This window comes from Mustelus asterias, chromosome 14 (genome assembly GCF_964213995.1).
Source record: "Mustelus asterias chromosome 14, sMusAst1.hap1.1, whole genome shotgun sequence".
Classification (NCBI taxonomy): Eukaryota; Metazoa; Chordata; class Chondrichthyes; order Carcharhiniformes; family Triakidae; genus Mustelus; species Mustelus asterias.
In genome coordinates this window covers 35,935,659-35,949,518 of record NC_135814.1, presented here as the reverse complement: position 1 = coordinate 35,949,518, position 13,860 = coordinate 35,935,659, and the positions used below count along the sequence as shown (strand labels likewise).

Here is a 13,860-nt window from a genome sequence, read left to right as displayed (position 1 = left end):
TACTATAATACATGCAACATTCCCTACACTTCAACAATACTGCGCTGGTTGTGACATGCTTTGCTATGTCGAGATTAGATAAGGCTCTATATAAACTGAGTTATTTTTGTCTATTACAAAGCCAATTTGTTTTAGACAAACTCCACATTACACCAATAGACAAAGCAAAGATACAAATATTTCCAAGTTTCTATCATCAAACCTTTTCCCACTCTTCCCCTTGTCACCATTAAACCAGGGATAGGATCTCGAAAGATTAAACTACAGATTACAGGTTTAGGAAATTTGTATTCTGGAGCCACTGTTAATTTCTTAATTTTCCTTCAAACAATACGAGTTACTGAATACTTCAATGGGACTTAAAATTTGTGCTGGCTCAAGGATTATCAGACTGACCCCCCCTTTTTTAACCATTCAATGTGGGAGTCAACCACATTGCTGTGGATCTGGTGTCACATATAGGCCAGACCAGGTAAGGACCACAGATTTCCTTTTCTGAAGGACACTGTGAATCAGATAGGTTTGACAATGGTTTCATGGTCATCAATAGACTTTTAATTCCAGATTTTTATTGAATTCGAATTCATCTGCCATGGTGGGATTTGAACCCCGGTCACCAGAGCATTACTCTGGGACTCTGGAATACTAGTCCAGCAACAATACCATTATGCCACTCCCTCCCCATAGTCAAGACCTAGTCTTGAAAGAACTTCAAAATTTTGCATAACCATACAGGTGACACTTCGGTCATTACATTCATTATAAAAGATATTCTAAAACAGAAGCAAAAATTAGGAATTATTTAACCACATCAACATTTCAAAAAACTAACTGAACCTTGAATTAAATCTCAATAATATCCGTGGGCAAAGTAAAAAAAAACAATTACCCTGGCCTGCTTGAGGTAGCGAAGAAAACCCAGCTCTTCTGCTCTCAGAATAAGTAATGCATGTCCTCGCGCATTAATTCCTCGTGCAGTCCTACCCACACGGTGGATATATTCCTAGTAGGATAATAAAATGTCAGTACATAATGAATTTTCATTTAATTTGGGTATAAGAACAGTTTAAATCCTTCCAGTAAAAGCTCCATAACCATTTTCATCTCCACGCAAGTAATCACAATAAAAGATGTGAAGCTGTCAACATTCAAAACCCATAAATATTTGACTCAATTTAAAATGGAATTCCTTCAATTTTCCTTTGCTGTGTCCAAGGCAGTTTTAAAGAATCACATATTAGCCTCATAAGGAAATATTAGGACAGAGATCGAAAAGCATGATCAAGGGGACAGGTTTTAAACAGCGCCTTAAAGGAGATTGGAAAGTTTTAGGGGTGGTTATTATAAAGTTTAAAGACAAATGATGTCCAGGAATGGTGAACAGACTAAAATCTGGAACGCATGGAGGCCAGAACTGGAGAGACCTGCAGGGGTTGCAGATTTGGGGATGGGAGGAGGAAAGCCATAGAGGGATTTGAAAACAAAGTTCAGAACTTTAAAATTGAGGCATTGTTGGACCTCAAGTCAACAAGCACAAGGGTGATGACAGAACAAGACTTGTGGCGATTCTTCATATGTGCAGCGAGCAATTTTGAAGCAGCTCAGATCTACAGCATTATAATGTAAATTGCCAGTTTAAAAATTTGCCATCCTATCGTTGTTTCTACTTCTTGTAAAGTGTCAACCTTTACAAGCCTGAGAACGGATCTTCAGATAGTTGTCAGTCAATGATCTGCTTATTTGCATTTACTTCTGAATGGTCATAAAATGATTAAGAACAAGAAAGTATTATAGTGGTTATGTTACTGATCCTGAGAACAGGATTCTGAAAGCAGTAGTCAGAGAATTTGAACTCTGTTTAGAAAATAATATGAAATACATGATCACGAAGTTGTTCAATTGCCATAGGATGCAACTAGTTCATTAAAGTCCTTCAGGGAACGCATTGTCCTTACCTGGTTTAGCCTAGATGGATTTCAATCCCACACTAACAGCTAACTCAGCTATAGGCTAAGGATTCAATAAAATGGTCAAAACAGCAAGATACTTGTAGGATATGCTGTTTTGTGTAAAATTTGCTTTAAAATGTTTATTTAACCACAATTGGGTACATTCAAATGCAATTTACATTTGGAACAAACTAATGGGCTTGAAGCTCTTTGATATATGAATAAACCTGATGAGAGAGCAGCTAATAAGCTTCAGAATTAGTATACTGACTTTAATGTTCACTTTATAACAGAAGTATTATACCTTTGGATCATCAGGTGGGTCATATTGTACAATCCAATCTACTTCAGGAATATCTAGCCCCCTGGCAGCGATATCCGTACACAGCAGTATTCCATAGTCTGCATTACAGAACCGGAAAAAGGTGGATGTACGTTTTGCCTGCTTTTGCTTTCCCTAAAAATATTGAAAAAGAAAATTCAGAGAAACAATTAAGTGGTTTACATTATATGCTAGAAACATTCTGCAAACTGAATTATGGAATATTTTTAGTAACCATTAATTACGCAGGCTTTGAGCCCATAATCTAGAACTTGGTTGTTTACTGAGACAGTGCTGCAAAAAAGCAGGTACCGTATTTCAGATGAGAAATTAAACCAAGGCCCCATCTCCCTCTTCATGTTGATGTTAAAAAATATCCTTTGGTGCCAACTTTGGCATGATTCAATGAAGTACAAGGGCATTCCCTTGGCCAACAGTTAGGACATTTCAAACATTGCAAAGCACAGTGAAAGGCATTTCATAAGAGTTTCTTTTCCCCAGGAAAAGGAATCTACAACCTCTACTCTGGCTTACATCTAATTCCAGTCCCACGTAATGTCTTGACAAATTAAAATCCGTTAACTCCTTATCAGGACCATGCCAGACAGTAATAAAATGTCACCTGCCAGCACCATCCACATATCTTAATTCTTAAAAAAATTCAGATGAAGCAGCATAGACAAGTTTTTTTCTAAACAAAAGAAAATTTTGCAGCCATCTGTACAAAGGATGGTGCAGAAATTGAATTATTCTGAACCATATTTTACAGAATATTTGTACCCATTTTCTTAAATAACGAGCTAGCATTTAGTACTACCATAAAGGAGATTATAAACTATTCCATATATTCAATTTCAATACAGGTGTGTTTGATAGAATATGAATACCACTGCATTTTGTAAGGTACCTAAAGCAGTCAAGGCAGAGAGGTCCCATCTCCTGCGGTTCAACATGTTTACTCACCAATTAGCTACATCTCACAGAACAAGGGAGGCTCAAGATCAAGTTAGCTGATTTCAGTGGGATTACAAGAAGTACCACAAATAGCTTTAAATGCTGAAGGATGACAGAAGAGATAATACACTAGAGTTCCCACGCTTGGTCACGACAGAATCAAACTTATTGAAATTTCTCTCAGTTTTAAATAGCCACTCATCACCATAGCTCATCTGTAAATAATGGCCAGCTGGATGGGACACAAGAGAGAAGTGGTACCTTTGAAACCATACTTCAGCAACAACATCAGATATGAAGGGGAGAATATTGTTTTTTTAACTCACATGAATTGCCATAACAGGAAGGTCAATGTAGTTCAGGAGTTCATAGTGATACTTCACAGACATGCACGAAGAGAAGAAAACCATGAGCTTCTTCTTACGGTTCTTCTTCAGAAAAGTGAAGAGCAAGAGGAATCTTTTCTCAGATGGACAAACCACATAACCCTAAAGATGAAGATAAATTAGTCAGTATAGAATTAAATATAACACCTGACAGTACATCCTTTTACAAATAAAATATACTGACGTTTTGTATCCAGGTCAAAAAGGTTGCCAATTTGGTCAGACATCTTTTGTGCCCCTCTTCATTATTGTCATTCAATTGTGTGTCATGGACAATACACCAGTCTTTTTAAAATTACATGATTACTGGGATATTTAAAGGTGGTAATTTTAACTGTTCCTCCTCATGGGAGGACTTTTTGGGGGAAATTATCATTCGAGGTATTACAACAGTTAAAAGACCCTTAGGTTTTCCTCTGAAATCTTTCATGAGATGTGGACATCGCTGGCAAAGTCAGCATTTGTTGCCCATCCCCAGTTGCCACATCTGAATGCCTTGCTAGGCTATTTCAGAGGGCAGTTAAGAGTCAACCACTCTGCTGTGGATCTGGAGTCACATGTCATAGAAATCATAGAAACCCTACAGTGCAGAAGGAGGCCATTCGGCCCATCGAGTCTGCACCGACCACAATCCCACCCAGGCCCTACCCCCACATATTTACCCGCTAATCCCTCTAACCTACGCACCTCAGGACTCTAAGGGGCAATTTTTTTTTTTTTTTAACCTGGCCAATCAACCTAACCCGCACATCTTTGGACTGTGGGAGGAAACCGGAGCACCCGGAGGAAACCCACGCAAACACGAGAAGAATGTGCAAACTCCACACAGACAGTGACCCGAGCTGGGAATCGAACCCGGGACCCTGGAGCTGTGAAGCAGCAGTGCTAACCACTGTGCTACCGTGCCGCACAGATCAGGGAAGGACAGCAACGCTCCTTTATTTTAATAAACAGGAATTAAATTCCACCAACTACCGTGGCAGGATTTGAACCCGTGTCCAAGATTTTGACATGGTTTCACATGGCAGACTGGTCAGACAATCATGGACCCAAGGAAATCCAAAATTGGCTCATTGATAAGAAGCTGAAAGCCTGTTTTTCAGGGGGCTCCACACGGCTCAGTACCCTGTAGTCCCTTGCTGTTTGTAATATATATATCAATGATTTAGACTTTAAAATGTAGGAGGCACTATAAGAATTTTGCAAAAGATATGAAAATTGGTCATGTGGTTGATGACAAAGAGAGCTGTAAACTGCAGGAAGATATCAATGAACTTGTCCTCCAGGCAGAAAAGTGGCAGAATTCCACCGAGCTAAAAGTGGCGTAATGCATTTTGGGGGAGAACAAACAAAAGAAGGGAATACACAATAAATAGTAGGATTCTGGGAAGTTTAGAGGAAGAGGGGGACCTTGAATTTTGTAGCCACAGATCCCTGAAGGTATGACAGGCAATAGGCTTTTGAGATACTTTTCTTTATTGGTTAAGGCTGAGAGCTCAAGAGCAGGGAGATTATACTGAAACTGTATAGAATACTAGTTAGAGTGAGAGTACTGCACATATTTCCAGTCACCGTATTAGGAAGGATGTGATCTCACTTGAGCAAGGACAAAGAGATCTGTGAGAATGTCGTCAGGAATGAAGAATTTATTCATGAGGAGGTGAAGGGGAGATTTGACTGAGGCATAAAAAAAATTAGGTGCCAAGAAAAAGTGGATAAAAAGGACCTATTTCCATTAGTACAGAGGTCAACAACCAGGAGTGTAGATTACTGTATTTGTTAGAGGGATTAGAGGGAGTCAAGGAGTAAATTTTTCACCAAGAGGGTGGTGCGGATCTGAAAGCCACTGCCCAAAAGGGTGGTAGAGACAGAAACTCTCATCATATTTAAAAATAGCTTGGATATGCACTTGAGAGTTTGCAAACTACATGGCTATAGATCAAGAACTGGAAAGTGGGATTAGATTGGATAATGTTTTTTAGACAGTATGAATACAATAAAACGCCTCTTTCTGTGTCAATTTCTTTTTATGATTCTATAATGAAATAAGGAAAGGACATTGCATTGGGAGTGGAATACTTGCAGTAGAACAACAGCACAGAATAATGAATGCACTCATCACCCAATTCTCCACCTTCCATGCAAAAACATAACTCATGTTAAACAAAAACTGTTTCTAAAAATTTAACATCAATTTTGTAGAACGCACAAAGTTACATGATCTAGAAATTTCTGACTGACCAGGGTAAACTTTTCAACTGAATTTTTTAAATTTTAGCTTCAGAATATGGAGGTCATTAGATGATACCGTAGGCTGGATCACTGAGGCCATTGTGGATTTTATGAACGGGTTGCAATTCCATTATAAGCCTGCTGATGGCACTACTTGGCTTTAGACACAGTAACGCTGAAGCTTTTGTTGTAACGGGGAAATTAATGAGCTACTTCACATGGCTGGATTAAATTGAGAGGAGACAAGGAGCAACAAAGGTTGCAAACAGGTACCTCATCACAAAACAGTTAAATTGACGAGTTTTAATAGTCTGTGAACAATTTTATCCTCCTTTTGAAAGATCTAGAAAATGATGAGAAATAACTGGATGATAAACAAACTATAAAGAAATTGAAGTATGAACGAAAAGTAGCAACAAACATAAAACATAGTTAAAAACTTCTACAAATATAAAAGAGAGCAGCTAAAGTATATGCAAAGGTGAGGCTAGAGAATTAATGATGACAAACAATGAAATTACAGAAACTTTAACAAGTAAAAGACACAGAAAGCATTCCAAAAATGGTAGAAAATCAAGAGGTAAGAAGGAGGGAGAAACTCAAAACAATCTCCCGAGAAAAAAATACTTGAAAGCTAATGGGACTAAGGCTAACAAGTCCCCTGGATCTGATGTTCTACAGCCTATGATCTTAAAGGAAGTCACTAGAGAGATAGTGGATGCATTGATTGTAACCTTCTGAAATTAGCAGGATTCTGGAAAGGACTCAGTGAATTGAAAAACCCACAGACAAAACACAGTTATTCAAGAAAGGAGGGAGAGAGAAAGCATGAAACCGCAGGTTAGTTAGTCTAACATCTGTCATAGGGGAAATGCTAGAATGCATTATTAAGAATCAGGGAAAGTCAACATGGTTTTGTGAAAGGGAAATAATATTGCATAAATTTATATAACAAGTAGGATGGATAAAGGTGAATCAGTAGACATAGAGTAATCACATTTCCAAAAGGCATTTGATAAGGTTACTGCTGAAGGGGGCGTGGTGTTTGGGGGGGGGGGGGGGTGAATATTGGCATGGATAGAGGATGGTCCTCTAACTAACAGGAAACAGATAGTTAGGATAAAAACGGGTAATTTTCAATTTGGCAAAACATAACTAGTGGAGTGCTGCAGGGATTGGTGCTGGGGCCTTAAATATTTGTGATCTATATTAAAGACTTGGATGAAGGGACAGACTATACTGCAGTCAAATTTGCTGATAATACAAAGATGGGTAGGCAAGCAAGTTATGAGCAGGATATGAAGAGTCTGCAAAGGGATATAGATAGGTAAGTGAGGGGCAAAAATGTGACAGATGGATTATAATATGGGAAAATATGAGATTGCCCATTTCAGCAGAATGAAACGAAAAGCAGAATATTATTCAAATGGAAACTGCAGAATGCTTCGGTACAGAGGGATCTGGGCATCCTTATATACGAATCACAAAAAGTTAGCAGGTAGGAACAGCAAGTGTTAAGAAGACAAATGGAATGCTGGTCTATATTTTAAGGGGTGTGAAGTAGAAAAGTAGGAAGTCTTGCCACAGCTGTACCGAGCATTAGTGAGAATGCATTTGGAGTACGGTGTACAGTCCTGCTTTCCTTACTTGAGGGATATACATGCATTGGAAGCAGTTCAGTGAAAGTTCACTAGGTTGGTTCCTGGGATGAAGGGACCGTCTAACTAAGAACAGATTGGGGCTATATTCATTGGCGTTTAGAAGAGTGACAGGTGATCTTATTGGAACACAAGATTCTTAGTGGCTCGACGGACTAGATACTGGACGTTTCCTTTAATGGGAGAATCTAGAACTTGGAGTCAGTTTAAAATGAAGGATCTCCTGTTTAAGACAGGTATGAAATGGAATTTCTTTTCAAGTGGTCATTAGTTTTCGGAATTCTCTTTCACAGAGAGCAGTAGAGGTTGGGTCATTGAATATATTGAGGGCTGAGTTAGACAGAATCTTAATTGACAAGGGAATTGAGTGTTATGGGGGACAGGCAGGAAGGTGGGGTCAAGGCCACGTCAGCTCAGCCATATTCTTAACAAATGGTGGAGCAGGCTTGTTGGGATGAGTGGTATACTCCTATTTCTTATGATTTTCTGGCTCTGACTAATGGTGTGTGGAGGCACAAATGGACAACTGTTGCACTGACTTCACTTGCCTTGGAAAATGTGAGGTGGTGGTTGAAGCACATCATGAAAGAAATCGGCTCTTTAGACAGTTATAGAAGACTTTCACAGGGAGAGAAGTAGCAAGGCAAAGGTTTTGAAGAGAAGTTCCAAAGAGCAAGTGCATAGTTGGTCTCTGAAGACAGTACACAACGAGATTATGGGCAATAATCAAAAGCAGAGAATTAGCTTCACTGAGATAAAGTGGGATCATACACAGTTTGTATGAACAATTTCCTAAACAACTAATCTACCTCTTTTCAGAAGATCACAAAACTAAGATTGTATAGTGCTGTGGGATCATGGTCCCAAGTATTTTTCTGTGACACAAAATTGCTCACCATTTTCACCATTCTGACAAAAAAAAATCTTTGAAAACAATGCATTTTGAACTACTTGTAATATGTTAAATGTAACTCCAGCAATTTCTGAAAAACTTGTGTATTTATTTGATCGATAATGCAAATGCAAGCAAAAATCTGAAAAACAGGCACTCATCTCACCTGCTCAAGGCCGTCTACAGTTGCAGTTTCTTTATCATCATCAACACCAACATACAGAGGCTCTTTCTTCAGAGAGATTTTAGCTAAATCTTCCACTTTACGAGTTTGTGTAGCAGAGAAAAGCATCGTCTGCCGCCGCCCTGTAAAGGTTATATACAAGCTACTTAGGGTTAACTTCCTTTTGTTTGAAATACCTCCACTTTCTAATCAATTGCTTTTTTCAATTGCTAACATTAGCAAAAATTGAGGCGTATTTTGCCTCCAGCCAACCAAGAGAACCAATTTTTCATACCCGAAAAACATTAATGGAGGCCAGAGTTGAAGAACTTTGAAAGATAGTTTATGAAGTGTATCCATAAACTGTGGGGGGGATTGGGGAAAAAAGTCCTGATACTAGTGTCTCTTTATAACTCCATTTCTTTTCCTCCGTAGTGTACTTCCGACCTCAGTTTGCTGTAACTTTTATAGGCCATGAAAGCAAACAACAGCAAATGGGAAACAAAAACTCTACAAACTTGGGAAGAGATGGAGATGAAACTTTGTTTCTTCTGGGGGCTCCAGCTAGTAATTACATGTTCCAATGTCAGTTGAAAGTGGAGACAAACTTGGTTTGAATACTTCCACAGCTTGTACAGGTTGCTTGCATTCAGCATCAAGAGAATAGGAACAAGGCAATGAATAAAATAGCAAATACAGTGAATATTCAGGCAAGACCCAATGAAACAGACCCCGACAGGAAAAAATCCACACAAGTAACTTAAAAGCATAGGCACTAAAACTCCAGGCTAAAGTACAACTCACCATCTAAGGAAGCAGCCAACTACCACACCAAATTTAAAGACTACTAATTTGTGCATCATATTCGAAAGGGAAAGCAGCTAAGTACATAGCTACACAGCTCCTTTCTTTGGATATTCAAAAATATATAAACAAGTTAATTTATTTTTGCTTAAACAGATTTGGGATTTTCATAATGAACCAGCTAGATTCTAATGTGATGGTAAATCATTTTGATGTGATTGTTTGTGTAGCTTCAGATCATTTGCAATCTGTCGAAAATTGCAAATGAAGTCGTGAATGACCAAGTTTTAATTTATCCTGAGTGGTGAAAATCAATTTGAAATGGAAAACATTTATTGCCTCGTGTTTCTGGGATCTTGGAAAAAAGGTACCATGGTGAAAATGATGATGATAATTTTAGTACATTGCACTCATCTTTCCTGTAAAGTAAGAATAAAATGACTGCATTAACGCACTTGGTAGAAGTCGGATTATCTGTTTCATATCCTCTTCAAATCCCACTTCTAGGATGCGGTCTGCTTCATCTATTATCAGACACTGCAGGTTCTTGAACATAAATCCTGGTGTGTTCTGCCAAGGGAAGATCAGCAAAATAAGATCATACACTTAGTTTTGAGACGTCCAAATAAGTTGCGACAATCTCAATTTTCCGAATAGCTTTTCCCATCCTTCATGAATTTTTTAAAAATACACACGACTAGGCACTTGAGCACACATACAAAAATTAGGCTGAGGTTAAAAAAAAACACCCAAGGCAAACACTATTATGTATGATGTCCATTATGTATGATGTGAGGTTGAGAAGAAATGTTCTGCTCACCAAAAACAGAATTGTGATCTGAAAACATTTAGATAGTAAGATCCGGGTCTAGGCAAATGTTCCCAACTCAGAGGAAACAGCCAAGTAAAACAATCACCAGAAAGGAGTTTTAGGGAACATAGGACTTCGGAGCAGGAATAACCATTATACAAAAACAAACACAAGGACAATGATAAGTCGAAAGTATTGCCCCCCCATGGGGATGAAATGACCAAAAGCACACGTTAAATCCTATTAAAAGCCCAAGCTTAGACCCTAAAATCTATCACAAGAACCCCTGCCAATTGCAATACTCTAAAAAGGGAGATCACAGTGATGTGAATTTATCGTGGTTCAAAGTGGAGAGCATACACTATATTCCCAGATCAACGTATTCCCCTCAGCATTTCAATCTCAACAAACCATGTCCATAAAGGTACCATGCAGACCAATTTGATGGTCAACAAAATCGTATAAGTACTTGTTGAAAACACTCAAATGAGCAGTTTAAATAATCAATCCTGCCATGTTCTTAATACTTCACAAAATCATAACTGCGTACTATTGAATTGAAGGCCAAATCCAAAATTATTGAGTTCTAGTAGCCTCAATATTTCTCAAGCCCAAAAGAATTCCAATAATGCACCAACAACTGTACTGCTACAGTGCCTTTAACACAGTAAAGGGTTGCATGGGTGGTATAAAACAAAATTTGACAATGAGCTACACAAGGACAGATGACCACAGGAACAGGTAATTTTTAGTTCTTTGAGCCTGTCTACCATTCAATGAGATCATGGCCACTCTGCGACCCAACTTCACAAACTTGTCTTTGCCCTTTCGACAACGTTTAGTAACAAATTTTACATTTAAAATGAATAATTCACCTACCATCAATTGTTGTTTGTGGAAAAGAATTCAAAACTTTCACTACCTTGTGTGGAAAGGTGTTTCCCAAATTCACTCTCGAAATATCTGGTTCAAATTTTTAGACTCTGTCCCCCAAACCTAGACTTCTCAACCAGCAGAAATAGTTTCTATCTATCCTATCTGTTCTTGTTAATTTCTTGAAAGCTTCCAATCAAATAATCTTAACCTTTTAAATTCCAGGGTATACAATCCAAGTTTTTGTAATCTCTTCTCGTAATTTAGCTGGTGTGTTTCCACCATTTTATATTTGGACATCTGTGGAACTTTCCCACATTAAGAGGCAATACCATCAGAAGAAATAAAACTTATGTATAAAAGCATACATGAGTATTTGGGTATAAAGCGCAGGTAAAATGTTGGACCGTACTTTTTAAGTACCAGCCTTAATCAGTGGTTTACACCCACATTTAATTTAGGAGGTTGCGGGTTCAAGCCCCATTTGAGAGGCTTGAACACATAATCTAGACTGACATGTTGAAGCAGCACTGAGAAAACGCTGTCCTGTTGGATGAAACATTAAATCATGGCCTTATCTCCTGCTTAGGTGGTCATAAAGATTTCATGACACAACTAAAGAGGAGTTGAGTTCTCCTGGTGTCCTGGCTAAGTTATCTGTCAACCAACATCAATCAAACAGATTTGCTGATCCCCACTACTGCACTTTATAGTGCAATAAAAATGTATGTAATGACTGCAATGTGTTTTGTGATGCCCTGAAGTTATGAAGGATACTTATCTGAATGCAAATTATTGCTAATATATGTTAATGGAGGATTCAAGTGATAAAATGCACAATACCTGCATATGATCCAGCAGTCTGCCTGGAGTTGCTATTAAGATATTGATTCCATTTGCCAATTTTTGGGCTTCCGCAGTTCTGTTGCTGCCTCCCATAAGTAAGCCAAAAGTATGAACATGGTGTGTCATTAGTTCTGTCAGAACACCAAAGGTCTGCATGGCTAATTCTCGAGTTGGTGAAAGAACAAGGACACCCGTTCCTGAGGAAACAAGTTTATTTTCAATTACAGACCATAGCAGCATGAACAATGTATTTTATTTATTTCTGTTTCAGAAAGAAAAAATACTCTACACTCATAACTTTCCTTCTGACAATTCGAGCCACTGATAAGCACTTCCAGTATTTTGTTTTTATTAAAAGCATTATTTGCTATTATCTATATGCATGATCATATTGCTCCAAAGAGTGTTCTATTTGAATAAGATTAGAATTATAAATGAAATGAAATGTGTCCAATAGTGAATGGACATCTATCCAGCCTCAATCAATTAAAACAGTTGCAACTTGAGCCATTTGTTTACCGTTTCTGGGCATGAACCTAAGTTTGTAGATCAGTTCAATGGCAGGAATGAGAAAGGCCAGGGTTTTCCCACTGCCTGTCTTAGCAGCTGCCAAAATATCCCTAAAAAAAAAGATACAGAAGGGAGAATTTAATTTTATAGCTTTGGCTTCCATCACACTTTTATTACCACCTCCATTGAATAAATACGTTATATGCAGGAAAACATGTTTTACAAATTTAAATTCATTGATAGGGAATGATTATTATGAATAAAATACAGTGAACAAATATGGCAATTCCAAAGAAAGGATATAATTTACATTAAAAATGTTTTTAAAAGTAATAACTCTTTCAAAGGTTTTCTTTTGCATTTGCAAAATGGGATTGCAGGTAATGTCTTGAGATGGATAGAAAGCTGGTTAGCAGGTAGGAAGCAAATGGCATAAATGGGTCTTTTTCTGATTGGCAGTCAGTGACTAATGGGGTTCCGCAGGGATCTGTGCAGGTAAGTGATTGGCTGGTGACTGGTAAGTAGCTTTTTCCTTTTTTTTTTCTCTTGGCATTTTAGTTGTAGTTGTTGTACACTACAATAGTGTTTCCGTGTAATTTCTGTGGTTTATAGTTTGTAACGGTTATATTCAGTAGTAACAAGGAGCAGGAAAGAAGGGCCCGAGATAATTGGATATAATCTGAAACAAAACATCTTTCAAAAGTTTAATTTAAAGGAGTAAGACGTGACAGGAGAGCTCCAAGCCGTGGTTTGCTCCTCTTGCTGCATGTGGCAGGCTGGGGACAGTTCCAGTCCCCTGGGTCAGTACGTGTGCAGGAAGTGTCTCCAGCTACAGCTCCTGGAAGCTCAAGTTTCAGAGTTGGAGCAGCGGCTGGAGACACTGTGGAGCATCAGTGAGTCAGAGAGTATCGTGGATAGTACGTACAGAGAGGTGCTCACACCGCAGGCTCAGACTCCGTAGGCAGGAAGGGAATGGGTGACCACCAAACAGAGGAGAGATAGGCAGGTAGTGCAGGAATCTCCTGTGGCCATTCACTTGCTAAACAGATATACCGCTTTGGATACTGAGGGGAATGACCTCTGAGGAAAGCAACAGCAGCTAAACTAGTTGTACTACAGTTGGTTCTGCTGCAGAGGGGAGGGGTAAAAGTGTGCCAGTGCAATAATTATAGGGGATTCAATTGTAAAGGGAATAGACAGGCGTTTCTGTGGCCACAAACGAGACTCCAGGATGGTATGTTGCCTTCCTGGTGCGAGGGTCAAGGACGTCTCGGAGCGGGTACAGGACATTCTGGAGGGGGAGAGTGAACAGTCAGTGGTCGTGGTACACATCAGTACAAACGACATAGGTAAAAAAAGGGATGAGGTCCTAAAAGCAGAATACAGGGAGCTAGGAAGAAAGTTAAGAAATCGGACCTCAAAGGTAGTGATCTCAGAGAAAAATATTGGGAAGGCGGCAA

At 38.7% G+C, this 13,860-nt stretch overlaps 1 protein-coding gene across 1 annotated transcript in view; it reads right to left on the bottom strand.

Moving 5' to 3' along the window:
• ddx18 (DEAD (Asp-Glu-Ala-Asp) box polypeptide 18) overlaps positions 1–13,860 on the bottom strand; it is a 33,377-nt gene that overhangs the window by 6,169 nt on the left and 13,348 nt on the right. The window contains exons 5-11 of the mRNA XM_078228164.1: positions 12,410–12,510; positions 11,888–12,087; positions 9,816–9,930; positions 8,560–8,699; positions 3,552–3,713; positions 2,254–2,406; positions 890–1,003 (exon numbers count right to left, since the gene is read on the bottom strand). Of these exons, the coding sequence (XP_078084290.1) occupies positions 890–1,003; positions 2,254–2,406; positions 3,552–3,713; positions 8,560–8,699; positions 9,816–9,930; positions 11,888–12,087; positions 12,410–12,510 (985 nt within the window). The remainder of the gene's footprint in view (positions 1–889; positions 1,004–2,253; positions 2,407–3,551; positions 3,714–8,559; positions 8,700–9,815; positions 9,931–11,887; positions 12,088–12,409; positions 12,511–13,860) is intronic.